The 27,990-nt window shown below is 49.8% G+C and overlaps 1 protein-coding gene across 1 annotated transcript in view; it reads right to left on the bottom strand.

Annotated features, from left to right (window-relative positions):
• NFIC (nuclear factor I C) overlaps nt 1-27,990 on the bottom strand; it is an 89,629-nt gene that overhangs the window by 5,844 nt on the left and 55,795 nt on the right. Inside the window, 7 exon segments of the mRNA XM_081177848.1 lie at nt 1,626-1,785; nt 8,199-8,383; nt 10,199-10,321; nt 14,483-14,607; nt 15,789-15,912; nt 16,601-16,675; nt 18,219-18,293. Coding sequence (XP_081033974.1) covers nt 1,626-1,785; nt 8,199-8,383; nt 10,199-10,321; nt 14,483-14,607; nt 15,789-15,912; nt 16,601-16,675; nt 18,219-18,293 — 867 coding nt within the window.

Below are 27,990 nucleotides of genomic sequence, written 5' to 3' on the forward strand. Positions count from 1 at the left end.
CTGGCTGACTGACCGAACCCAGAGGGTGCTCATCAATGGTTCTTCTTCATCCTGGAGAAGAGTGACTAGTGGGGTGCCACAGGGTTCTGTCTTGGGCCCGGTCTTATTCAACATCTTTATCAACGACTTGGATGATGGACTCAAGGGCATCCTGATCAAATTTGCAGATGACACCAAACTGGGAGGGGTGGCTAACACCCCAGAGGACAGGATCACACTTCAAAACGACCTTGACAGATTAGAGAACTGGGCAAAAACAAACAAGATGAATTTTAACAGGGAGAAATGTAAAGTATTACACTTGGGCAAAAAAATGAGAGGCACAAATACAAGATGGGTGACACCTGGCTTGAGAGCAGTACATGTGAAAAGGATCTAGGAGTCTTGGTTGACCACAAACTTGACATGAGCCAAAAGTGTGACGCGGCAGCTAAAAAAGCCAATGCAATTCTGGGATGCATCAATAGGAGTATAGCATCTAGATCAAGGGAAGTAATAGTGCCACTGTATTCTGCTCTGGTCAGACCACACCTGGAGTACTGTGTCCAGTTCTGGGCACCACAATTCAAGAAGGACACTGACAAACTGGAACGTGTCCAGAGGAGGGCAACCAAAATGGTCAAAGGCCTGGAAACGATGCCTTATGAGGAACGGCTAAGGGAGCTGGGCATGTTTAGCCTGGAGAAGAGGAGGTTAAGGGGTGATATGATAGCCATGTTCAAATATATAAAAGGATGTCACATAGAGGAGGGAGAAAGGTTGTTTTCTGCTGCTCCAGAGAAGCGGACACGGAGCAATGGATCCAAACTACAAGAAAGAAGATTCCACCTAAACATTAGGAAGACCTTCCTGACAGTAAGAGCTGTTCGACAGTGGAATTTGCTGCCCAGGAGTGTGGTGGAGTCTCCTACTTTGGAGGTCTTTAAGCAGAGGCTTGACAACCATATGTCAGGAGTGCTCTGATGGTGTTTCCTGCTTGGCAGGGGGTTGGACTCAATGGCCCTTGTGGTCTCTTCCAACTCTAGGATTCTAAAGCTTCTATTTAGGCGCAAACTATTCAGTTGCAAGCCACCAGAAGGGACACTGTTTTGATTTCAACAGGTGCGTTTTAAGCTAAGGTTACAGTCAGTCAGTCAGTCAGTTTTATTGCACATAGCCAAAGGCTGCTGCTAAACTAAGGTTAGAAGACATCCCCGTTTCCCGGGGACAGTCCCTGGATTTACAAATCAGCCCCCAGACAAAACCCTATCATTCCTATTGAAGTTAAAAAGTGTCCCTGGATTCGCTGAGAAAAAATCTGGTAACCTTATTTTAAACCGGCCCTTTGCCCAAGCCTTTCCCATTGTCAGGTCGGGGCTGCCGCTGTTTCGAACCCAGGTCTCCCCCGCTACTGCTGCCGCCACAGCCCCTGAAAAAAACCAACCCCCTCCTATGAAAAACGCTGCCACGTTCCGAATCCCAGCCCTCTCCGAAAAATGGAAACGCAAGACTGCGGTCTGTGAGCGTATCTGGATTTGGGGGATTGGGGGTGGGTGGGCGGAATTGGGCATGGCTGCTGGACCGTTTGGGAGGGGGTGGGCGGGAGTCGGGATCGGGTTGGGGGGGCGTTTTTTAGGCTTGCTTACTGGGAGACGTCGGCGAAGTGGTCCCTCCCTCGGAAGTTGTCGCGATGGGTTTGGTGTCGGGTGAGATTGCCAGGCGGGGCAGACCCGGGGGGGGCGGCGGCGCCAACATCTGGGCGGGAAGGTAATGCCCGGGAACCTTCACTTGGCCACCTCCATTTAACTAGGGGGGGACACAAGATGGAAAACAAAAGAAGAGACACAAAGCTGGTTAACAGAGCCCTCAAAAGAGCCGCCCGGTGGAGACCCCCCCAATTAGAAAAAACGGGGACGGCGGCCGGGCAAGATTGGGGAACACGGGCACCTTAGCCAGCTCAACTCGGCCTCCCCATTTGTGACCCCCGCCCGGCAGCCAGTATTTCGAGGTTCTTTTAAATCAGAACCAGTGAAGGCGGTGAAGGTCCTGTGTGAGTGCCTGGAGGTGGTTGGAGGACGGATGGCGGCTAACAGATTGAGGTTGAATCCTGACAAGGCAGAAGGACTGTTTTTGGGGGAGAGGGGGCGGGCGGGTGTGGGGGACTCCCTGGTCCTGAATGGGGTGACTGTGCCCCCGAAGGACCAGGTGCGCAGCCTGGGAGTCATTTTGGACTCACAGCTGTCCATGGAGGCGCAGACTGTCTGGCCTGAGTGGTGCATGCTCTGGTTATCTCCTGCTTGGACTACTGCAATGCGCTCTACATGGGGCTGCCTTTGAAGGTGACCCGGAAACTGCAACTAATCCAGAATGCGGCAGCCAGACTGGGGACTGGGAGTGGAGACCACATAACACCGGTCCTGAAAGACCTACATTGGCTCCCATGACGTTTCCGAGCACAATTCAAAGTGTTGGTGCTGACCTTCAAAGCCCTAAACGGCCCAGTAGACCTGAAGGAGCGTCTCCACCCCCATCGTTCTGCCCGGACACCGGGGTCCCTCTCCTGAGGGCCTTCTGGCGGTTCCCTCCCTGCGAGAAGTGAGGTTACAGGGAACTAGGCAGAGGGCCTTCTCAGTGGTGGTGCCCTCCCTTCAGATGTCAAGGAAATAAACAACTATCTGACTTTTAGAAGACAGACACCTCAAAGCAGCCCTCTTTAGGGAAGTTTTTAATACTTGATGTTTTATCGTGCTTTTATATTTTTGTTGGGAGCCGCCCAGAGTGGCTGGGGAAACCCAGTCAGATGGGCAAGGTATCAATATTATTATTATTATTATTATTATTATTATTATTATTTGGTGATGGTGGTGGAATTTAGGCATAGGGCTATAGCTGGACTGTTGACCTTTGCTTTGTGGCATTTGAAAATTTTATTTCATTTCATTTTATTTTATTTTATTATTTTATTTTATTTTAGGATCAGCAGGGTGCAATTGCAAAAGTTGGAATAAAGATCAAGGGGGGGAGCAATTCGTGGAACCCCCCCCCATATTTATGAGAAGGGCAGGGGAAAACCACATGCTGCTAGTGGGCGGGGCCAGAGGCAAAATGGGCGGGGCGACAAATGCAAATTCTGCCTTTATGCAGTAGGCTAGTTTCTTACATGGACTTTCTCACAAACACACATACAGATCCGTCCGGTCTACTACCCCTAGAGTCGCAAGAGAGCGCCTGGACTAAAATAGTTTACCCAAAACTTCAATCTTGTGGTTTATCCCCACGACGGCTACTCACACTGGGTTTTAGTAAAGCAAGCAATTTAATTAAACGACATCGAGCGACAGAACAATAAGGAAATTCTGCCCACAGTACGACTTATTCCACACCTAGACGTTTTGACTCTTGGCCGCCCTGTTTGCATAACTTAATAATTCCAAAATATAGACGTGTTTTGACTGTCGCAAGACTGAATATACTGAATATACTCGAGGGACGATTCCCCAAAAAAAACCCAGTGGGGAAAAAGCTTATGTCCCCGTAGAGATGGCAGTTGCGAATCGGCGGCTCATGTCCTTCCGGCCTGCGATCTTTACAAAGATTTGAGGAGCAAAATTATCACCCCTCTTTTATTGTCCATTCCGGGTCGCCCAACCACTGTTACAGTCTCCATGCCCTTGGCAGATGAAGATGAACAGGCGATAGATAGCAAAAGTTGCAAGGTTTTTAGCTGGAGCGATTAGAATAAGACCCACCATTTGACTATTGATCCGAACCCCCAAAATGTAATTTAACTTTCTACATTTGTCCTCTGTATACAGCGGTACCTTGGTTCTCAAACGCCTTGGTTCTCAAACGCCTTGGTTCCCAAATGCCTTGGTTCTCAAACGCCTTGGTTCTGAAATGCCTTGGTTTCCAAACACCTTGGTTCCCAAACACCGCAAACCAGGAAAAGTGTTTCCGGCGCGGCTTCCGATTAAGCTCAGAAAGCAGCCAATCGGAAGCCGTGCCTCGGTCGCCGAACATTTTTGGACTTCTGGAACGGATTCCGTTTGGCATGCCTGTATTTTAATGGAGGGGGGAGGCAAAAACATGGACTGGGTTTTCCCGGACGTGCCATATTCCGGATATGTCCAGGAAAACCTAGACGTACTTCAATCCTATGCAGGGAGATGGTATACCCAAGGAAATAAAACAGGAGCAAATATGGAAGTGAGAGCTGGACCATCAAGAAGGCTGATGGCCGAAGAATGGATGCTTTTGAATTCTGGTGCTGGAGGAGACTCTTGAGAGTCCCATGGACTGCAAGAAGATCAAACCTCTCCATTCGGAAGGAAATCAGCCCTGAGTGCTCCCTGGAAGGACAGATCCTGAAGCTGAGGCTCCAAGACTTTGGCCACCTCATGAGAAGAGAAGACTCCCTGGAAAAGACCCTGATGTTGGGAAAGATGGAGGGCACAAGGAAAAGGGGACGACAGAGGACGAGATGGTGGGACAGTGTTCTGGAAGCTACCAGCATGAGTTTGACCAAACTGCGGGAGGCAGTGGAAGACAGGAGGGCCTGGCGTGCTCTGGTCCAGGGGGTCACGACTAAACAACAAAAGTTTTTTCACAGGTAACGTTGGCTCGTAAATGCAGTGTGTGTTTCTGGGAGGTGGGGGGGTCAGGCCTCCTCTATTCTCCCCCCCCAGCTGCCCTTCAGGCAGCCTGAGCAGTAGGTAGGTACCTCTTTGATGGGACCACCTGCTGGTGAAGGAGCTGGGAGCCCACCAGGGTGGAGAGCAGCCTTGCAGCAAAGCGAGTTGCACATCAAAGATGCCTTTATATGTTATGCATATCGACGGCCGGACCCATCTCTCTGTGTGTGTGTTCGTGTGATGGTTGCAGAAGGCACGGAGACTGCTGGCTTCAAAGCAGTCCAAAATCTCCCTCTGGCTTTCCCCCCCTCTCTCTTTTTTTAATAAGATTTTTATTAAGATTTTTACATTACAAAAAAGGGATAAAACAAACAAAAAAATAAAAAATAAAAAATACAGCCATTATTTTTCGTTTACTTGTTTCTTGGACCCCCTCATACCTCTCTTTTTTGTATTCCAATTCAGTTTATTAGCTCAGCAATTTGTTTCCCTCTTTATCCTACCCAAATCTTTATTCTTAAATTTTTATGATCTTGAAATTTTACTTCTATAAACCCATTTTTTCATATTCTTTTAACCCATTACAGCTAGAAACCTCTTAATTTTAACCCAACATCATTCTAAAGTTCGTTAATTTTACAATGTCTCTGTAAATAATCTTTAAATTTCTTCCAATCTTCTTCCACCGACTCTTCCCCCTGATCTCGGATCCTGCTGGTCATTTCCGCCAATTCCATATAGTCCATCACTTTCATCTGCCATTCTTCCAAGGTGGGTAGATCTTGTGTCTTCCAATATTTTGCGATAAGTATTCTTGCTGCTGTTGTGGCATACATAAAGTAAGTTCTGTCCTTCTTTAACACCGATTGGTCAACTATGCCCAGAAGAAAGGCCTCTGGTTTCTTCAAAAGGGTACATTTAAATACCTTTTTCAGTTCATTATATATCGTCTCCCAGAAAGCCTTAATCCTTGGGCACGTCCACCAAAGGTGAAAGAATGTGCCTTCATTTTCTTTACATTTCCAGCATTTATTATCGGGCAAATGGCTTTCCCCCTCTCGTAACATGCCGTGCTGCTGCCCCGTCTCGCTGCGATCAAACCCAATCGTTCTACTGCTCCTTTCGGCGATCCCTCATACCCAGTTGTCTTCCATAAACACGGTCTTAACCGTAAGTCCGTAAGTGACTGTGGAGGCCAATTCTGGATCCACACATCCTTCCACAGTGGGGACATAGGTTTCCAGGCGGGAGTTGACCCCGGTGAGGGTTTGCCAAGTGTGACTTCCTCTTAGCACATTTCTCCCTTGCGTCCCGAGTTCAAGTGTCTTCAAAGCCCACGACACCTTTGGTCAAGGCTGTTCTCCGACTGGAGCGCTCGCAGGCCGGTGTTTCCCAGTTGTCGGTGTTTATACTACATTTTTAAAGATTTTGCCCTGAGACCTCTTTTGTTGGCCACCAACATTACGCTCTCCGTTTTTAAGTTCGGAGCAGAGGAGTTGCTTTGGAAGACGGTAATCTGGCTATGCAACGACTGCCGCACGGATGCTACCAGCCCAGAGACGGAAATAAGATAAAGTCCCTACCAGAGAATAATGGCAAACTAAGCTGATGGACTGAAGGGACGCGGGTGGCGCTGTGGGTTAAACCACAGAGCCTAGGACTTGCCAATCAGAAGGTCGGCAGTTCGAATCCCCGCAATGACGGGGTGAGCTCCCGTTGCTCGGTCCCTGCTCCTGCCAACCTAGCAGTTCGAAAGCACATCAAAGTGCAAGTAGATAAATAGGTACCGCTCTGGCGGGAAGGTAAACGGCATTTCCGTGCGCTGCTTTGGTTCGCCACAAGCGGCTTAGTCCTGCTGGCCACATGACCCAGAAGCTGTACGCCAGCTCCCTCGGCCAATAAAGCGAGATGAGCACCACAACCCCAGAGTCGGCCACGAGTGGACCTAATGGTCAGGGGTCCCTTTACCTTTACCTTTAAGCTGATGGACTAAGCCTTGCCGACCCCTGATCTATCCCATCTTCTGTCTAAGCAATGCCCCCCCTTCTCACACCTGCTGGTCCTTATAACAAACCGGTTCCCGAGCTTGACTTTTTCCTCTGCCCTCCTAGTTCCCCTTTCCTTTTGTGTCGTGCTTTCGCTGTTGTAGATTCTAAGCCACGGCTCCCTTGACCCACGCCATTATTTCTGCGGCACCCCTGTGGGGCTCAGGAGCCCAGTTATGTCCCCCCCCTTGCCTGCAGAGCTGGCAGCCCCTCAACTTTTTTTGAACACCAGCTGCACCCTGAACATCATTCACACTGAATGACTGCATTACACCCTGGAACAAGGTGTCATATGCCTAAAACGCAGCAAGTGTCCCGGGGCATTATGGGAAACTCCAAAGCTGCCCCCTGCAAGACGAAGGGAAGTCACGGGAGTGCTGCTGTCGCCCCCCATAAGATATCTCTGTGCCCCAACACAAGGAAGGACGCCTCCTCTTTCGCCATCGACACTTCCTGTCCTGACGCACAGACAGCTCCCTTTTAATAATAAAAATAATAAATTTTATTTATACCCCGCCCTCCCCGGCCAGAGCTGGGCTCAGGGCGGCTAACACCAGTAAAATGACAGTAAAAACATAATAATAATTACCGTATTTTTCGCTCTATAGGAGCCTACCTGTCGCAGCTCTGTCTGAGTCTTGGGCAAGCCTAACAAATAATTTTTAAAACTCCCAAGATCAATGATGAGGAATGAGGATTTCTTAACATTGTATACCGCCCCAAACCTGTAGGTCTCAGTTCACCGAATAATATGACAATATAAAAATGGAAAATACCGTATTTTTTGCTCTGTAAGACGCACTTTTTCCCTCCTGAAAAGTAAGGGGAAATGTGTGTGCGTCTTATGGGACGAATGCAGGCTGCGCAGCTATCCCAGAAGCCAGAACAGCAAGAGGGATTGCTGCTTTCACTGCGCAGCGATCCCTCTTGCTGTTCTGGCTTCTGAGATACAAAATATTTTTTTTCTTGTTTTCCTCCTCCAAAAACTAGGTGCGTCTTGTGGTCTGGTGCGTCTCATAGAGCGAAAAATACGGTAAAAAAACCCCAATTTAAAATACAGCTTAAAATGCAGCGTCATTTTAAAAGTAGCCCATAGATCAAAACCATAAGGGGAGGGAAACAGAAGGGTCAGACTGAGTCCAGGCGGAACAGCTCTGTCTTGCAGACCCTGCGGAAAGACGTCAAGTCCCGCAGGGCCCTGGTCTCTTGGGACAGAGCGTTCCACCAAGTCGGGGCCAGTACTGAAAAGGCCCTGGCCCTAGTTGAGACCAATCTAGCCACCTTGCGACCTCCAAAAGGTTTGGGAAGTTCCAGCCTGGCGTAATGCGCATTTCTACACACGGCCACTCGGAAACCGCCGCAGCCCGAACAATCCGCTAGTCCTCAAGAGGGTGAGGGAAAACCGTGCAGGGGAGAGGGGCAGCGGTGTGGTATCTACGGTGGCCTTGAGAAGAGTGAGTTGAGCGAGACTGCCGAGTTGGCAAGTCCCAGGACTTCCCCCGAACCCCAGAACCACACGGGGACGAGATCGGCGGTTCCTTACCGGTCCCGGCTGCTGATTGGACGGGTCGCAGGCCAGCGAGACGAGGTCTTTCAGAGGGTCCTGAGGATTCAGGTGTGGCGGGTACCGTATGGCTGTGTGTTGGAAGTAAGTGGAGGCCGTCTGGGGCAGGATCGAGGTGGTGGGGAAATGTAGCGCGGAGGAAGGGTGAGGGCTTCGGGCGATACCTGCAGGGGGTGACAGATAATAATAATAATAATAATAATAATAATAATAATAATAATAATAATAATAATTTATTATTTATACCCTGCCACTCTAGGCGGCTTCCAAAAAATTATTAAAATACTGTAATACATCAAACATTAAAAGCTTCCCTAAACAGGGCTGCCTTCAGATGTCTTCTAAAAGTCTGGTAGTTGTTGTTCTCTTTGACATCTGGTGGGAGGGCGTTCCACAGGGCGGTGCCACCACCGAGAAGGCCCTCTGCCTGGTTCCCTGTAACTTCACTTCTCGCAGGGAGGGAACCGCCAGAAGGACCTCAGGAGATGGACCCAGGTGTCCGGGCAGAACGATGGGGATGGAGACGTTCCTTCAGATATACTGGACCGAGGCCGTTTAGGGCTTTAAAGATCAGCACCAACACTCTGAATTGTGCTCGGAAACGTACTGGGAGCCAATGTAGGTCTTTCAGGACCAGTGTTATGTGGTCTCGGTGGCTGCTCCCAGTCACCAGTCTAGCTGCCACATTCTGGATTAAAGGCAGTCCCACGTAAAGCGCATTGCAGTAGTCCAAGCGGGAGATAACCAGACCATGCACCACTCTGGCCAGACAGTCTGCGGGCAGGGAGGGTCTCATCCTGCGTTCCAGATGGAGCGGCCCTGGACACAGAATTGACCTGCGCCTCCATGGACAGTGGCGAGTCCAAAATGACTCCCAGGCTGCGCACCTGGTCCTTCAGGGGCACAGTCACCCCATTCAGGACCAGGGAATCCTCCACACCTGCCCGCCTCCTGTCCCCCCAAAACAGTACTTCTGTCTTGTCAGGTAGAGAGGAGACTGGGTGGCCGGCCTCGCCACGACACCCCCGGACCCCCGCCTGGGGCGCCTCTGCAGAGACCACCACCGCGGCCTTCTTTCCCGCTACAACCTTGCCTCCCTGCTCCCCGGACTCCTTGGGAAAGTCAATTTTTAAAAAATCCGCCCGGATATTTTAATCCTGAAAAGGAGGACGTGTCCTGGAAAAAAAGGACATATGGCAACCGGGTGGGGGCACAGGTGTTTTCTCTCATTCCTGGTCAAAGATGGAGCATCTCTCTTCCCACCTCATGTGCAGCAGGAAATGCTGCTTTTGTTAAATTACGTTTATTCAATTTATCAGCTGGGAATCACAGGGCCGTTTGCTGCAGAAAAGAATTCTGGGAACTGTAGTTTGCTGAGGATGCTCAGAGCCCCCTGATGGGAACGGTGGAGAGAACGTCCTTAGGAGAAAGGAAGGACTTTCGAAAATTGTGCCTGGAGCAACTTGAGTCAAAAAATAAGAGGTGGGCTGTGCCAATTTGGACGGCTGGGACTGAGGAATCACATACCGTATTTTTCGCTCTTTAAGACTCACTTTTTCCCTCCTAAAAAGTAAGGGGAAATGTGTGTGCGTCTTATGGAGCGAATGCAGGCTGCGCAGCTATCCTAGAAGCCAGAACAGCAAGAGGGATTGCTGCTTTCACTGCGCAGAGATCCCTCTTGCCGTTCTGGCTTCTGAGATTCAGATTTTTTTTTTTCTTGTTTTCCTCCTCCAAAAACTCAGTGCGTCTTATGGTCTGGTGCGCCTTATAGAGCGAAAAATAGGGTATATATTGAGAGCCTCTGCAAGGAGAAAGCTAGTAGTGCAAGGACTCTCTGCTACCTTTCTGCTTGCGAGGGGGTTTCAAAATGTGGCGGCTTCCCTGCAACGCAGACACATGAACCCAAAGTGGCATGTTCCAGCTTTAGGGAGAATTCTCCTGCCTTATTTTTCCCCCTTCCTTGGCGACCCCCGACCTACCGCTGTGTACGGCGATGACGGGACGGTGGTGTTGTGTAAAACTGCTCAGCCGGGGCGAAGTATCTTGCGGAGAAGGACTGTTGAAGGGAGACTTGTCCATGTCTGGCTTTTTCGGAGAAATCCCTGGGGAGGAATTTGAGGGAGAGTCAACGTGTTTATCTGCACCAATAGGCCCCCTAAGTTCTGCACCTTGCGCCCTCTAAGTGTGCTTTCCAAGGCAGCCATTAATTTTTTAATTTTTATTATTTATACCAGGCATAGGCAAACTCTGGTCTGTTTGGGACTACAATTACCATCATCCCTAACAAACAGGACCAGTGGTCAGGGATGATGGGAATCGTAGTCCCCAACATCTAGAGGGCTGGAGTTTGCCTATGCCTGATTTATATTACATTTTTTTGCATTTCAATGAATATAGCCATAACATTCACAACCATCAACTTCCCTTCCTCCCCTTCTACAGTTCCATTCCTTTATCAACTGCATATTCTAATCACGCCCCCTATGCTCACATTTCTCTCTTCCCCCCTATATCTTCAATACTTGTAAAAGCCATTTGCACGTTCAGAATGTAGGCACCCTATATATAGAAAGGAGCAAACCAGTGATATTTTAGGGAGCAGGCCGGCAGGCGGGGCCCATGACTCACATCCTAGGAGCCTACACAACACAAAACGCTGTATGTAGGTTTTATTTTATTGGTTTTTTATCTTGTATTTGGGAAGTGTGCATCCAGTTTTTTCCCCTTTAAATTTTTTTGGACGCCCTCAAGAAAGTGAGGCCCTAAGCTAGAGCTTGCTTAGCTTATATGTAAATCCGGCACTGAATATCAGGTGTGGCTCTGATTTAATTCATGAAACTGTTCAGGGAAGTTTTTAATATGTGACATTTTAGTGTATCTTTCATCTTTGTTGGAAGCCGCCCAGAGTGGCTGGGGAAACCCAGCCAGATGGGCGGGGTACAAATAATAAATTATTATTATTATTATTATTATTATTATTATTATTATTATTATCCATCATTCGATGGCAGAAGAGAAATCGGCTTCTGTAATTCTGTCCCTAGAAAAACAGGACACTTGGAGGAGATGGGAGAGAACTGTTGAGTTTGGAAGGAACCATTCAAGGTAATATACTCTGCAACCCCTTGCGATGCAGGAATCGTTTGCTCAAACCCATGACCTTCAGAATTAAAGAGCCTACCTGTCGCAGCTCTGTCTGAGTCTTGGGCAAGCCTGACCAATATTTTTTAAAACTCCCAAGATCAATGATGAGGATGAGGATTTCTTAAAATTGTATACCGCCCCAAACCTGTAGGTCTCAGTTCACTGAATAATATGACAATATAAAAATGGAAAATACTGTATTTTTTGCTCTATAAGACTCACTTTTTCCCTCCTGAAAAGTAAGGGGAAAGGTGTGTGTGCGTCTTATGGAGCGAATGCAGGCTGCGCAGCTATCGCTGAAGCCAGAACAGCAGGAGGGATTGCTGCTTTCACTGCGCAGCGATCCCTCTTGCTGTTCTGGCTTCTGAGATTCAGAATATTTCTTTTCTTGTTTTCCTCCTCCAAAAACTAGGTGCGTCTTGTGGTCTGGTGCGTCTTATAGAGCGAAAAATGCGGCGCATAAGCGATGACTCACACAGAAGACCATTTAAAAAAAAGAATATTTTTAAAAAATTAAACTTATGAATACGTGGAATAGCTTTGACATCACAGGCCGGGCTCCTAAATCACTTCCCCCCCTTATACGTAAATCTGACACTGTGTGTGACACCATGAAGAGGGGACCAACTGAGCTTAAGAAGGCTGGCAACTCCTGCCATCTCCGACGTCCTTCTGGCAACGGGGTGGAAGACAGGGCAGAGAGAGGGTTAATCCCCTCTCGGCTTAGCCCCTGCCCTCCAGGCAGTGATTTATCTAGGGCAGTCGTTTTACGCGGCGCCACTAAAGGGTTTAGCTCTCTCCCAGACGTTCATTGAGAAGGATTTTACAACCAGAACATCCAGTCCGGGATTGAAATAAAGCTCTTCTCGCAGAGGATCCGAACACGTCTCTCGTTGGAGGGGAAACGGCGGCCGGCTGGGAGAGGAGGAGTAGGGAAGCCCCGACGTTCCCCACCAGCCAAATGCAGAAAGATACTTTCGGGGACAGGACGTGGGTGGCGCTGTGGGTTAAACAACAGAGCCTAGGACTTGCCGATCAGAAGGTCGGCGGTTCGAATCCCCGTGACGGGGTGAGCTCCCGTTGTTCGGTCCCTGCTCCTGCCAACCTAGCAGTTCGAAAGCACAAAGTGCAAGTAGATAAAAAGGTACCACTCCGGCAGGAAGGCAAACGGTGTTTCCGTGCGCTGCTCTGGTTCGCTTAGTCCTGCTGGCCACATGACCCAGAAGCTGTACGCCGGCTCCCTCGGCCAGTAAAGCGAGATGAGCGCTGCAACCCCAGAGTTGGCCACGACTGGACCTAACGGTCAGCGGTCCCTTCGCCTTTTTATTTTGGGGATAGATTTGCAAGCTAACAATAGGGGAATGTTGGGGCTTTGCCACCAGTCAAATGCTGAACGATACTGTTGTGGATACCTTTGCAAGCTAATAATAAAAATAATAATTTTTGAACGGGTTTTAATTGCGATGGATAAGATTTTGGAACGCAGTAAAAAAAAATCAAGCCATCCATTCTTGCATGCAGGGGGGTGGGACCCACCTAAATTATATAATTTGGCATCTGAATGATTGGGAGTAGTAATTGTACAGCGGAACCTCATTTTTTTGAGCGCCTTGGAAGCTGAACAATTTGGAACCTGGACGCCGGAAACCCGGAAGCGAATGATTCTGTTTTTGAACGCGCCTCAGAAGTCTACGGCTTCTGAGGCGTGTTTCTCCATTTTCTGAATGGAATTTGCTGAGTCCACACAAAAAACACTTATGTCCCTGTGGAGACGGCAGTCCCGAATCGGTGGCACATGCCCTTCTGGCTTGCTCTCTTGATAAAGACTTGAGAAATGAGATTATCACCCCTCTTTTATCGTCCATTCCGGGTCGCCCAGCCAGTGCCCCAGTGTCCTTTCCCTTGGCAGATCAAGACGAGAGAGAGAGAAAGAGAAAGAAAGTGTGAGAGAGAGATGGAGGAGAGAGAGAGAGAAAGCGAGAGAGAGAAAGAGAGAGAGAGAGTGAGAGAGAGAAAGAAAGAAAGAAAGAAAGAAAGAGAGAGAGAGAGAGAAAGAAGGAGGGAGAGGGAGAAGAGAGAGAAAGTGTGTGAGAGAGAGAGAGAGAGAGAGAGAGAGAGAGAGAGAGAGAGAGAGGAAGGAAGGAAGGAAGGAAGGAAGGAAGGAAGGAAGGAAGGAAGGAAGGAAAAAGAAACAGAGAGAAGGAAGGAAGGAAGGGGGGGAGAGAGAGAGAGAGAGGAAAGGAAGGAAGGAAGGAAGGAAGGAAGGAAGGAAGGAAGGAAGGAAGGAAGGAAGGAAGGAAGGAAGGAAGGAAGGAAGTGTCCTTTCTCCTGGCAGATCAAGACGAGCAGATGACGGCAAAGGTGGCAAAGTTTTTAGCCGGGGCGATCAGAATCAGGTCCACTATTTGACTCTTGGTTCAAAACCCCAAAATGCATTCTATATGATAGCTGGACCATCAAGAAGGCTGATCGCCAAAGAATAGATGCTTTTGAATTATGGTGCTGGAGGAGACTCTGGAGAGTCCCATGGACTGCAAGAAGATCCAACCTCTCCATTCGGAAGGAAATCAGCCCTGAGTGCTCACGGGAAGGACAGATCCTGAAGCTGAGGCTCCAAGACTTTGGCCACCTCATGAGAAGAGAAGATTCCCTGGAAAAGACCCTGATGTTGGGAAAGATGGAGGGCACAAGGAGAAGGGGACGACAGAGGACGAGATGGTGGGACAGTGTTCTCGAAGCTACCAGCCTGAGTTTGACCAAACTGCGGGAGGCAGTGGAAGACAGGAGGGCCTGGCGTGCTCTGGTCCAGGGGGTCACCAAGAGGCGGACACGACTAAACGACTAAACAACAACATAATTAACTTTATTATTTCGAATCTTTGTATATCGTATTGTTGTTTTCTTGTTGTGGCCGACGGCTGACGCAAATAAAGATTCATTCATTCTCGCTGCTCCCCCAATATTTCCCAGCTTCTCCACTCTGCAGCCTCTGGACTGTGTCCTTCTGCAAACCCCTGTTCTAAATCTATACTGCCCTCCTCTTCTCAGGAAGGTGCAGCCCCAAACATATGCTTGGTTTCCTGAAGGTTTGGGGGCGGCCCGGCTCCCCTCCAACTTACCCCCTTCCATGTCTTCCGTCCAATTGCGGCTGCTACTCGTGGGGGAGCTGGGCGACGTGTAATATTCGCCCCCCGGGCTGCCGTCCAGGTCATCCTCCATCGAGCCGGACTTATGACGTTTACTCCTGAGGTGAGGCAGAAGGGGGAAGAGCAGTTAGCGTTCGGGTTGTTAACGGAGAAATCTGAGGGCTCCCTTGGACAAAAACCAAGGACACCAGCCAGGAATATTGGAGCAAAACAGCAGCCAGTCGGCTTGGTCTTTATTGAAGACGGTCGCCACAGGACTCCCACCTGCCACCAGGTGGAACAAGATGGAAGCCCCGAACAGGAGAGAACCCCAACTTTTATTAGCTGCTAATCCCCATGTTAGGGACACGGGTGGCGCTGTGGGTTAAACCACAGAGCCTAGGACTTGCCGATCAGAAGGTCGGCGGTTCGAATCCCCGCGATGACGGGGTGAGCTCCCGTTGCTCGGTCCCTGCTCCTGCCAACCTAGCAGTTCGAAAGCACATCAAAGTGCAAGTAGATAAATAGGTACTGCTCCGGCGGGAAGGTAAACGGTATTTCCGTGTGCTGCTCTGGTTCGCCAGAAGCGGCTTAGTCCTGCTGGCCACATGACCCGGAAGCTGTACGCCGGCTCCCTCGGCCAGTAAAGTGAGATGAGCGCCGCAACCCCAGAGTCGGCCACGACTGGACCTAATGGTCAGGGGTCCCTTTACCTCTACTAATCCCCATGCAGTGGCGTAGCGTGGGGGGTGCCAGGGGTGCCGGCCGCACCGGGCGCAACATTTGGGGGGCGCGTTTGGCCGGCCCTCCTCAAGGAAGCAGGAACCCCACTGTCCTCGGACCTCCTCCGAAGGCTGGCGGTGGGGCGGAGAGACCTCCTCCCGCCGCCAGCCTTCGGAAGGCTGCTCCAAAGCCTGGCGGTGGGGCGGAGAGACCTCCCCGTGCCAGCCTTCGGAAGGCTGTCCTGAAGACTTGTGGTGGGAGCAGTGGTGTAGCGTGGGGGGTGCAGGGGGGGCCTGCCGCACCTGGCGCAACATCTGGGGGGGCGCGGAAGAGACTCGAGTGCTAAAATCCACGGGTTAGGGGGCGCAAATTACTTGCCTTGCCCCGGGTGCTGAGAACCCACGCTACGCCACTGTCCCCATGTCAAAGGTAAAGGGACCCCTGACTGTTAGGTCCAGTTGCGGCCGACTCTGGGGTTGCAGCGCTCATTAGGAGAAGGCTGAGGGAAGGACGGGGTAGCAAGGGAAGGCGATGAAAGGTAGGGAACACAGCGCCACAACTCCAAGCCCGGACTCACCCGCTGGAGGAAGTGCTAGGGAGCGTCCTCCTCATGCCCGTACTCGAGGGGTTCAAGTCGTAGGCAAGGTGCCCCTGCAGCTCCCCAAGGGAGAAATTTGGCCCTGTGCCCGTCACCACCGGCGCTGCGGAGAAGGCAGAGAAAGGGGGTCAACGTTGGTTTATGTACGCCACAACAGCTACCAGAATACTTTTTGGCTCAGAGATGGTAGCAGCAGGAACTCCCTACTCTGGAAGATTGGCAGATAAAGATGGTTGAATACAAGGAGTTGGCGAAGTCAACATGTTCTTTCTTTCCCGTTTACTGCTTTATATTGCATTATTTATTTCCCTTTCCCCCCAAAAAAGAGCTCCCGCCCGCCATTAATCACGCGGCCAACCGGAAGTCGCATTATTTATTTCCGGTTCACACCCCATTTCTTAGGTCTCCCCAAGTTATTTTCAATTTTTATATTCCCCCCCTTTCTTTCACCTTCTCCCTCAGCTGTCTATTTGTCAGTTCCTGCTGGTATACTTTCTGATTCCCTTAAAAACAAAATTAAAAAAGAACAGAAGCAAAACAAAGGAGTTCGTTCTGCCCAAATTGGACGCCATCTTGAATCACGGCTAGGAATCAAATCAGTTTCGTCGACACAGACTGGGAGCAGCAATTCCTCCTTGCACAATTATGATCGTGCATTTGCAGAGTGCAAGACTGCTTGTGCAAAAGTTACCCTGCTGGCACAACGCAGAAAACAAACGAACACCAGAACCTCAGGCCAGGTTTTCACGAAGGCCGGCTATACAAGAAGCAGCAAAGAGAGGCCTACTCACTCCGGGAAACTTGGATCAGCTCCGTGACGCTGAACACCCCGGACGTGACGAAGTTCTCTTGGAAATCTGTCGCGTCTGCGGAAAAAGGGGGAAAGAGAGATTAATTGAGCACAGGGAGCATAACGACCTGGGAGGAATTGAAACGGGCAAGCTAAATGCACAAACAAATGCTTTCCTTTCCTTTTTATTAAAAATAAATAAATTGCCAGGATGAAACAGGAGGCACTCCCTGTTTAGAAGAGGTATTCCCTGTTTAGGGGAGGTATTCTCTGTTTAGAAAAGGCATTCCCTGTTTAGAAGAAGCACTCCTCTTTCAGAGGAGGTATTCTCTGTTTAGAAGAAGCACTCCTCTTTCAGAGGAGGTATTCTCTGTTTAGAAGAAGCACTCCCTGTTTCGAGGAGGTATTCTCTGTTTAGAGGAGGTATTCTCTGTTTAGAGGAGGTATTCTCCATTTAGAAGAGGCACTCCCTGTTTCGAAGAGGTATTCTCTGTTTAGAGGAGGTATTCTCCATTTAGAAGAGGCACTCCCTGTTTCGAAGAGGTATTCTCTGTTTAAAGGAGGTATTCTCTGTTTAGAAGAGTTATTATCCTTTTAGAGGAGGTATTCTCTATTTAGAAGAAGCACTGCCTGTTTAGGGGAAGTATTATCTATTTAGAAAAGCCATTCCCTCTTTAGAAGAAGCACTCCTTGTTTAGAGGAGGCATTCTCTGTTTAGGGGAGGTATTCTCTGTTTAGAAGAGGCACCCCTTGTTTAGAGGAGGTATTCTCTGTTTAGAGAAGGTATCCTCTGTTTAGAAGAAGCACTCCCTGTTTCGAAGAGGTATTCTCTGTTTAGAGGAGGTATTCTCTGTTTAGAGAAGGTAACCTCTGCTTAGAAGAGGCATCCCTTATTTAGAAGAAGCACTCCCTGTTTAGAGGAGGTATTCTCTATTTAGGAGAGGTATTCTCTGTTTAGAAGAGGCACCCCCTGTTTAGAGGTGGTATCCTCTATTTAGAAGAAGCATTCCCTGTCTAGAAGAAGCACTCCCTGTTTCAAAGAAGCACTCCCTGTTTCGAAGAGGTATTCTCTGTTTAGAGGAGGTATTCTCTGTTTAAAGGAGGTATTCTCTATTTAGAGGAGGTATCCTCTGTCTAGAAGAAGCACTCCCTGTTTAGAAGACGTATTCTCTGTTTAGAGGAGATAATCTCTGTTTAGGTACTCCCTGTTTAGCAGAGGCATTCCCTCCTGAGAATCAGAGATGCCTCCGTAGCCAGGATGGCCAGGGAGCAAGGATGACAGGAGTTGTAGCATCTAGAGACCCTCAGATACTCGCATGCCTGACCTAAGAGGTACCTTTTCCTTACTACATGCCAGAGATGGAGGAATGCCTCTGTTTAGAAGAGGAATTCCCTCTTGAGGAAAGAAGAACGCCTTAGAGGAAAAACGGGGAACATGGGGGTCTCCAGAGCTTGTGGGACTCCAACGCATATCTAGCCCCAGCTGACAGCTTGGCCAATGGTCAGGAATGATGGGAGTTGTAGTCCAGGGGTATGGCATACTCCTCCCATCCCCGCTATAGGGACATAAGACGTTTCTCCTCTTCCTGCTTTTGTGCGCTGAGCATCCTTTGACTCACCCAGCGTGATGATGGGCTTGCTGTCCTCCTGGTCAGAGCCGATTCCCGTCCTGGGGCTACTGCTTTGATCTGAATCTGAAAAGGAAAGATGGAGGCGTGAGCTTTGCGACTGCAAACAGCCCGGGCTAATGATATCTCTGATTACCCTGCACCGAAATCCCTTCAGAGATCCGAAAAGGAAGAAATATCAACAGCATTTGGGACTTTTTAGCTTAAAAGAAACTGGGACACGGGTGGCGCTGTGGTCTAAACCTGTGCCTCCATGGACAGCGGTGAGTCCAGAATGACTCCCAGGCTGCGCACCTGGTCCTTCAGGGGCCCAGTCACCCCATTCAGGACCAGGGAGTCCTCCATACCCACCCACTTCCTGTCCCCCAAAAACAGTCCTTCTGTATTGTCAGGATTCAGCCTCAATCTGTTAGCCGCCATCCATCCTCCAACCGCCTCCAGACACCTGCAGACTCACATTATTGTGCTTACTTTCAGCCAGCGTGACGGGTCACGATTATGGATGGCCACACATGCCCATTCGTGGAATGAATCTGTGGCACGATGAGAGAACATTCCTGCTGGACAGACAGAGCCTGTCTAGCCTCCAGTTCTCCCAGTGGCCAATCAGTTGCCCCAGGAGACATCTTCTTTCATTGAGATTGGAGGGACTAGGCATGCCAGACATCTGGAAATTGCCGGACACCCCCCAAAAAGCTCCACAACTTTTGTGTCTAGATTTTCACTTCCTTTTCTTTTATATATAACTTTTTATTGGGTTTTCTAAACAAGAAACAAGGGATACGGGTGGCGCTGTGGTCTAAACCACGGAGCCTCTTGGGCTTGCCAATCAGAAGGTCGGCAGTTCAAATCTTCGCAATGACGGGGTGAGCTCCCGTTGCTTGGTCCCTGCTCCTGCCAACCTAGCAGTTCGAAAGCACATCAAAGTGCAAGTAGATAAATAGGTACCACTCTGGCGGGAAGGTAAACGGTGTTTCCGTGCGCTGCTCTGGTTCACCAGAAGCGGCTTAGTCCTGCTGGCCACATGACCCAGAAGCTGTACGCCGGCTCCCTTGGCCAGTAAAGCGAGATGAGCGCCGCAACCCAGAGTCGGCCACAACTGGACCTAATGGTCAGGGGTCCCTTTACCTTTTTACCTTAGCTTAAAGAAAACAGGGAGAGGAAGAGATGACAGCTGCGGAAACCCAGCCAAATGGGCAGAGTATAATAAGTGTTGTTGTTTACAAAAATTCATGGCCTGCGAAAGTGGGGAAATCAACTCGAATCTTCTCTAACATGCACATTTTCTCAAAGCAAATTCCTCTTAATGTTTATATTTCCCCAACGTGATGCATTACTGCATTTTAGTTTTGCAAATATATGTGTTTATATGCACGCTTTACCCTGGGTTAGTGCATTTCCGCACCCGTCTCTTGGCTGCGCCGCAAAATTCAGAGAAGCGCAAATCTCGGAGCGCGGCAGTGTTTCGCAAAGGGCGAAGTAGCTAGGTCTGCTTCTGAAGGCAAAGGCGAGGCAGTGTGGTACAGTGGTTAGAGTGCCGGACTTGGAGGCCAGGGTTCAAGACCCCCGTGCTTGGCTGTGAAGCTCACTGGGTGTGAGGAAATGAAACTGGATGAATTTTGTCTCCCATCCCTCACTCTGTGTATCTGGATCGATCCCAATACTTTTTCACAGGGGAGTAATTTCACACATCCAGAAGGATGCACCAGTTGAACTTCTGCCTGCCGGCACGGCAGCCCTTTCACAACAAGCAGACTGTGGCAATACCCACTAATGACCCCCCCTTCAACCCTGGACATGGGCGTATTCAGGATTTTTGTCGGGGCAGTCGAAGTTGTCGAGCCATTCCTGGGAAATCACGGGTAAAAATACCCCATAAATAGGACATTGTGGGGGCAGGTTTCTGCTAAGGGTGGGTGCAGAACCTCAAATAATTGAGTACCTTGGCTCTCAAACTTAATCCGTTCCAGAAGTCCGTTTCAAAACCAAAGCGTTCCAAAACCAAGGTGCGCTGCTTTCCCATAGAAACCCCTGCCCTAATATGTTGGACTTTGGGGTGCTATTTTCAACACCTCTTGGCGCACACTTGGCCACAATCCGTGCATTTTTCTGCACATCACTTGGCCAGAGAACAGCGCCATTCAGGGAAGCGTGGGTTTCGACAGAGGGCTGTGTTTTTGGTTTCTGACGAGTTTTTGGAAAGAGCAAGCAAGACAGGTAAAGGTAAAGGGACCCCTGACCGTTAGGTCTTGTCATGACCAACTCTGGGGTTGCGGCGCTCATCTCGCTTTACTGGCCAAGGGAGCCGGCGTACAGCTTCCGGGTCATGTGGCCAGCAGGACTAAGCCGCTTCTGGCGAACCAGAGCAGTGCATGGAAACGCCGTTTACCTTCCCGCCGGAGCGGTACCTATTTATCTACTTGCACTTTGAGGTGCTTTCGAACTGCTAGGTTGGCAGGAGCAGGGACTGAGCAACGGGAGCTCACCCCGTCATCGCGGGGATTCGAACCGCCAACCTTCTGATCAGCAAGTCCTAGGCTCTGTGGTTTAGTGACATAAGCTTGTTGTTGAATGCGAACTGAATCAGCTGCCTCCTCGATGGCTGATCATCGACGGGACTCTATATCCGAGGCAGCCGACAGTCCAATCTTTCCACCGACCGAGATGAGAAAGCAACAAGGTGGAAAGGGGAGAGTAGGCCGAGGGAACGCTCCACGAGGGAAGGGGTTCAAAAAAGGGTGAGGGGCTGTCAGCTCTGCAGGGAAGGGGGAACATAACTGGGCTCCCGAGCCCCACAGTTGTGCCACAGACAAATGTACAGTGGTACCTCGGGTTACATACGCTTCAGGTTACAGACTCCGCTAACCCAGAAATAGTACCTCGGCTTAAGCACTTTGCTTCAGGATGAGAACAGAAATCGTGCTCCGGTGGTGCGGCAGCAGCGGGAGGCCCCATTAGCTAAAGTGGCGCTTCAGGTTAAGAACAGTTTCAGGTTAAGAACGGACCTCCGGAACGAATTAAGTGGTACCACTGTAGTTCAAGGGAGCCGTGGGCCCAAAAAGGTTGCAAAACCCTGGGCTTAAATGCTTGGGTGAGATTGCGTTGCAACCGGTTGACTTTCTGCTGCAGTTTTTGTGTGTGTGCACGCCGGGCCGGACCTCCCTCGAAGGGAGAGCCACGGGGACTCTCCGTGCAGAGAGAGGTGGGGAGGAAAAGCTCACCCACTGCAGCAACTCTCCTCTCCTCCCCACACCCGCCTCGCCGGCCCCCTCCTCCCTCCTTCATCAGAAACACAGCTCACGCCTCGGCCAGGCTGCAGCCCAGAACTCTCCGTTCCAGGCTTTCCATCTTATCTAAAAATAATCAGGCTCTCCGGGCCGTCAGCAGAGCAGACGCTGAGCTCAGCACTAATGGTTCCTAGTAGCATCCTGGATTAGACAACCGCGCACCCCCCCCCACTCTGCTCTGCCAGCCCCTCCCCACCCACAGACAGAACGCCCCACATGCAAACCCCTCTTTCTCTTCCTTCTGCAGAACATTCCCTGCTGATCCTTGAACCAGGAGCCCTTTTTGGAACCAGGGTCTTTCTTTCCATGGGTGTCATAGATGTGGCCATGGGGGGGGGAGGGGGCAGCTGAGACCCTGCTAGATCCTTAAAAATTATTGATGGTGCACAATGAATGTTGGTGCTGAAGGAGACTCTTGAGAGTCCTTAAACCAAGGCTGCAGTTGCCAAAACAGAATATCTAGTTGCCATTGGCTCCATAAAGTGAGAGCTGGACCATCAAGAAGGCTGAACGCTGAAGAATGGATGCTTTTGAATTCTGGTGCTGGAGGAGACTCTTGAGAGTCCCATGGACTGCAAGAAGATCAAACCTCTCCATTCGGAAGGAAATCAGCCCTGAGTGCTCACTGGAAGGACAGATCCTGAAGCTGAGGCTCCAAGACTTTGGCCACCTCATGAGAAGAGAAGACTCCCTGGAAAAGACCCTGATGGTGGGAAAGATGGAGGGCACAAGGAGAAGGGGACGACGGAGGACGAGATGGTGGGACAGTGTTCTCGAAGCGACCAGCATGAGTTTGACCAAACTGCGGGAGGCAGTGGAAGACAGGAGGGCCTGGCGTGCTCTGGTCCAGGGGGTCACCAAGAGGCGGACACGACGAAACGACTAAACAACAACACAATGAATTGAGGCGATCTCCTTTATACAGTGGCACCTTGGTTCTCAAACTTATTCCGTTCAGGAAATTCCGTTCCGAAACCAAAGCGTTCCAAAACCAAGGCGCGCTGCTTTCCCATAGAAAGGAATGCAAAACGGATTAATCCGTTCCGGACTTTTAAAAACAACCCCTAAAACAGCAATTGAACATGGATTTCGCTATCTAGCGAGACCTTAGACCCATAAGACGAAAGCAACAAACAACCTACTGCAGTCGCACAATCAATCGGTCAGTAGCCAAACTGGGTTCTATACAGTCACAAAAACGCAGAACAAATAGCCAAAACAGCCCTCAGCATAACAAATCAGAGCACGTTCTGATTCCGAAAAAAGTTTGCAAACCGGAACGCTTACTTCCGGGTTTGCAGTGTTCGGGTTCCAAGTGGTTTGAGAACCAAGGCATTTGAGAACCAAGGTACCACGGTGCTCGCTTTTAACCATTTGTCCTTGTTTTTAATCTTTTAAAGGTACCGTATTTTTCGCTCTATAAGACGCACCAGACCACAAGACGCACCTAGTTTTTGGAGGAGGAAAACAAGAAAAAAAATATTCTGAATCTCAGAAGCCAGAACAGCAAGAGGGATCGCTGCGCAGTGAAAGCAGCAATCCCTCTTGCTGTTCTGGCTTCTGGGATAGCTGCGCAGCCTGCATTCGCTCCGTAAGACGCACACACATTTCCCCTTACTTTTTAGGAGGGAAAAAGTGAGTCTTATAGAGCAAAAAATACGGTATGTATATAATCACCTTTGAAGTACAGCAGGACCTTGTTTGTCAAACACTGACGTCCTTTTCCATACCCTCCCACATTTCTCCAATAAAAATAGGTAAAGGGACCCCTGATCATTAGGTCCAGTCATGGCCGACTCTGGGGTTGCGGCGCTCATCTTGCTTTATTGGCCGAGGGAGCCGGCGTCCAGCTTCCGGGTCATGTGGCCAGCATGACTAAGCCGCTTCTGGCGAACCAGAGCAGCGCACGGAAATGCCGTTTACCTTCCCACCAGAGTGGTACCTATTTATCTACTTGCACTTTGTGCTTTCGAACTGCTAGGTGGGCAGGAGCAGGGACCGAGCAACGGGAGCTCACCCCGTCATCGCGGGGATTCGAACCACCGACCTTCCGATCGGCAAGTCCTAGGCTCTGTGGTTTAACCCACAGCGCCACCCGCGTCCCTCCAATGAAAATAGGGGTGTCCTATTCCAACATCATCATCCTTTTCTTATTTATACGCCCCTTCTCTGATGGTGTTGCCCCAGCCACTCTGGGAAGCTTCCGACACATATAAAAACATAATAAAACATCAAACTTCAAAAAGCCCTTCCCTCTACAGGGCTGCCTTCAGAGGTCTTCTCAGGGTTCTATAGTTACTTATTTCCTCTTTTTAAAAAATAATTTATTAGTTGAATATAAGAAAAATAACTCCACACCCTCAAACATTCGTCCGATTAAAATAGGGGCGGCCTAAGGGACACTCCGGGGTCAGATTGGAAACCGGGACGGCTTCAGTAAATCCGGGGCTGTCCCTGAAAAATAGGGATGCTTGGAGGGTTCGCCTATTGCTTCTGCGTGAGTTTCTGTTCTGAGCGGGCCTCCCGATTGCAAGATCGGGGACTCGTGCAGAGACACGGCGGGCGTACCCAATTCAAATCTCAGAGTCTTTCAGCAGCAGCCGTCTTTCTTGAAATATGAATGCAAACGTCGGAGGGCGTGCGTGCGTATCGAAAATACTAGTGGGACATTTTGGGGGTCGGATCGGAAACCGGGACAGCTTCTGCGAATCCTGGGCTGCCCCTGAAAAATAGGGACACTTGGTAAGGTAAAGGTACCCCTGCCCGTATGGGCCAGTCGTGTCCGACTCTAGGGTTCTGCGCTCATCTCACTTAAGAGGCTGGGAGCCAGCGCTGTCCGAAGACACTTCCAGGTCACGTGGCCAGCGTGACAAAGCTACTCTGGCGAGGCGGCACCAGCGCAGCGCACGGAAACGCCGTTTACCTTCCCGCCGGAGCGGTACCTATTTATCTACTTGCACTGGTGTGCTTTTGAACTGCTAGGTGGGCAGGAGCTGGGACCGAAAGACGGGAGCTCACCCCACCGTGGGGATTCGAACCGCCGACCATACGATCAGCAAGTCCTAGGCACTGAGGTTTTACCCACAGCGCCACCCGCGTCCCTTCAGGGACACTTGGAGGGTTTGCCTAGTGCCTCTGCATGAGTTTCTGTTCTGAGCGGGCCTCCCAATTGCAAGATCAGGGACTCGTGCAGAGACACGGCGGGCGTACCCAATTCAAATCTCAGAGTCTTTCAGCAGCAGCCGTCTTTCTTGAAATATGAATGCAAACGTCGGAGGGCGTGCGTGCGTATCCAAATCTACTAGCGGGACATTTCAGGGGTCGGATCGGAAACCGGGATGGCTTCTGTGAATCCGGGGCTGTGCCTGGGAAACAGGGCCTGATTCCCATTTCTTTTCTGTTTTTAAAACGGCGCTCACCTGCACAGAGTGGCGCAACTGCCAGGCAGACTCGAGAGCAGCTGTGGTTAGTAAAACGCGGAGGCCGTGCCCAGCCAGGTGCCATGAGCCAAAAAAGACGACGACAAAGGGAGGAATAACCCGTCCAGGAGGGTTGCCAACGATGGCGGCTGTCCGAACTCTCCCTTCAAAATCCTGGCCCCCTGTTTTCATCTGCTGAGCTCGCTCCCGGCTTCGGGAACTGGGCTGGTGCCAGAGCGGCTTGCCAAAAATATTTCTCCTCCCCGTATCTCTTTCCATCTCTCTCTCTCTCCCTGATCTGCAAGCTGGCTCGCTTTTGGGCTCCCAAAATCCACAGGCCTCCCTCGGCGTCCCGTTTTGCAGCCTCTCCGTCCGGATCCGTCCCGCGGTTGTACGGAAAGGGTTACCGGCGAGGACCCGAGAGCGTCCCATTCAGGGTGCAGTTTTGCATCTGTACCTTTCGTTCGTCCCTATCGCAAAATGCCACCCCCCCAAAAAAAAATTATTTTGGAAACATTTTGGCATGCTTTTCCTTGGCTGGAAATTATGGGGTGGTCGTCCCGTTCCCCTCCATTTTGTTTGTGCGAATTTTGTTTGCATGCAGACACAGTGTGTTGGAGTGTTTTTGCACAATTTGTGCCGGGGGGGGAATTCGAAAGCAAAATGGGGTGTGCTTACACACCTTCCCAATACGTGGCGAGTGTCGGCAGCCAGGGGGAGGCCATTTTGTAGCCTCCCCCTTCTCTGCCGGCCCACGACGCCCCACCCACCCCACCAACGGCCATTTTGTGCTGAGTTCGAAACCTCGGAGATGGGGAGGAACAGCAGGAGGATGGGGCGGGGGGGAGAGAGAATGGACCACGTGGGGAAAGGAACCCCCCCTCCCAATTTGCCTTTGCCCCTCCCTCCACAAAAACAAACCTAAAGTTAAAATGTCAAGGTTGCTACACCGCCATGGGAAAACGTACCAAACACCACTCAACTGCTGCGGTCGACAAACTCGATTCCCTACTGACTCCAAAGACCCCCAAGAATCTGACGAAATAACCCAAAGTGCTGTTTCTTTTTTGTAATGTGCCAATGTGGGCAAGCCCCCATACGGAAATAGTTTTATTTAAATTTTGTTTTCTTCCCCCCCTTCCCTCTCTCTTTCCCCTTAGCTCCATAGTCTCTCAAAAGGAGAGGGAATTGGATTTATTTTTTTTAAATCGAGGGGAGGGAGAAGAGGGAGGAAACGAGAGAAAGAGAAGGGGGGGTGGAAAAGAGAGAGAGAGAGAGAGACGAGGCTTCCAACCGAAAAGAACACACAGTTTGCCAGCTGTTTACTTTGGACATGGAATTTTGGCTCTTGCTCTCGCAGCTTATATATATATATTTATTTTCAAAAAAAAAAAAAAGTCTCGTTCCAGGCCTTTTCCCGGACGGTCCTAAATGCCAACCGCTATCTCCCCGCAGCTCCTCCTCCCTCGTGCGCGACGGCGCATGCATGCGCAACCGTTTGCAAGCAGCCATTTTGCAAGCAGCGAAAGGACACCCCGCGACCCGCCGCCGTTCCGAAAAGTTCCTTCCCCGCTTGGCAGCCATCTTTTAACAATTTTTTTTTTTTTGGAGAATTCCTCTCTGTGCAAAGAGGCAGATTGCCTGCCAAGCGAAAGGGAAGGGTGCCAGGCCGTTGGGCTCAGGAATAGGGGAGGGTTGTCTCCGCACTGGTACACAAACACACACACACTCTCTCTCTCTCGATATATTTTTCATTTCGGTTCTGGAAAGGAGCCGCCGGCCGATACCCGTTGGCAAAGAGGCCCACCTTGTGGGGAACTAAGCAAGAAAAGGCAGGGAGAGGAAAAGGACAGGAGCTTTTCCCTCCCTCGTCCCATTTGCAAAAGTTTCGGGTTGTTTTTTAAACGCACAATTTTCCGGAAGCTGTTTTTCCCCCTATTATTATTATTAAGTATTTTTTATTAGGGATTTCAACATAATTTATCAAAAATACATCATCTTCATTCCCCCCCTTTTTCCCTCCCCCTCCCCCTAAAAAGAACATAAAGTCAAGCAATCATTTAAAACACACCTTAAATTCAGAATAAGGTCAGATGTTGACCCACAAATTATAACTACAACTCTAGGGGCTGGGAACACCCAGTCAGTTGGGTGGGGTATAAACAGTAAAATTGTTGTTATGGTGACGACTGAATAGGACGTCCCTATTTTTGTCAGAGAAATGTCGAAGGGTATACTCTCAGGCGCTTCCCAGTTCCTGTCCTGCGTTTGTTGGCAGCCCTCCATGGCTTAACAGCTTCCGGAAAACCGGCAAGAGAAACTGATGGATTATGCGGAATTGGCGAAACGGACGCATAAACGGACGCGTCTCCACCTCCATCATTCAGCCCGGACACTGAGGTCCAGCTCCGAGGGCCTTCTGGCGGTTCCCTCACTGCGAGAAGCCAAGTTACAGGGAACCAGGCAGAGGGCCTTCTCGGTGGTGGCGCCCGCCCAGTGGACTGCCCTCCCACCAGATGTCAAAGAGAACAACAACTACCAGGCTTTTAGAAGACATCTGAAGGCAGCCCCGTTTAGGGAAGCTTTTAATGCTTAATAGGTTATTGTGTTTTAATATTCTTTTGGAAGCCGCCCAGAGTGGCTGGGGAAGCCCAGCCAGATGGGCGGGGTATAAATAATAAATTATTATTATTATTATCATTATTACATGACAAGGATAACTGTGACGTTAAAAAAGAATGGGAACCTTTCACGCGCCACCCGCGTTGGGGTTATCATAAAAGATGCGGGAGGAAATGATGAACAACGGGACCCGCAAAGGGCAGGAGGAAAGCCCAGGACATTCTCTGGAATCTTGTTTTTATGTTGGAAAATCTTAATCTGAAAAACCAAATAAATAATTTCTTTTTTTAAAAAAAAATGGATCGATGCAGAAAGGTTCTCCTTAGCAGTTTGTTTCGGACGGATTAAAATTTTAACCTGAAAAACCAACTAAATAATTTCTTTTTTTTAAAAAAAAAATGGATCGATACAGCAAAGCTCTCCGTAGCAGTTTGT

The sequence above is a fragment of the Podarcis bocagei genome (assembly GCF_964188305.1).
Source record: "Podarcis bocagei genome assembly, chromosome: 18".
Lineage (NCBI taxonomy): Eukaryota > Metazoa > Chordata > Lepidosauria > Squamata > Lacertidae > Podarcis > Podarcis bocagei.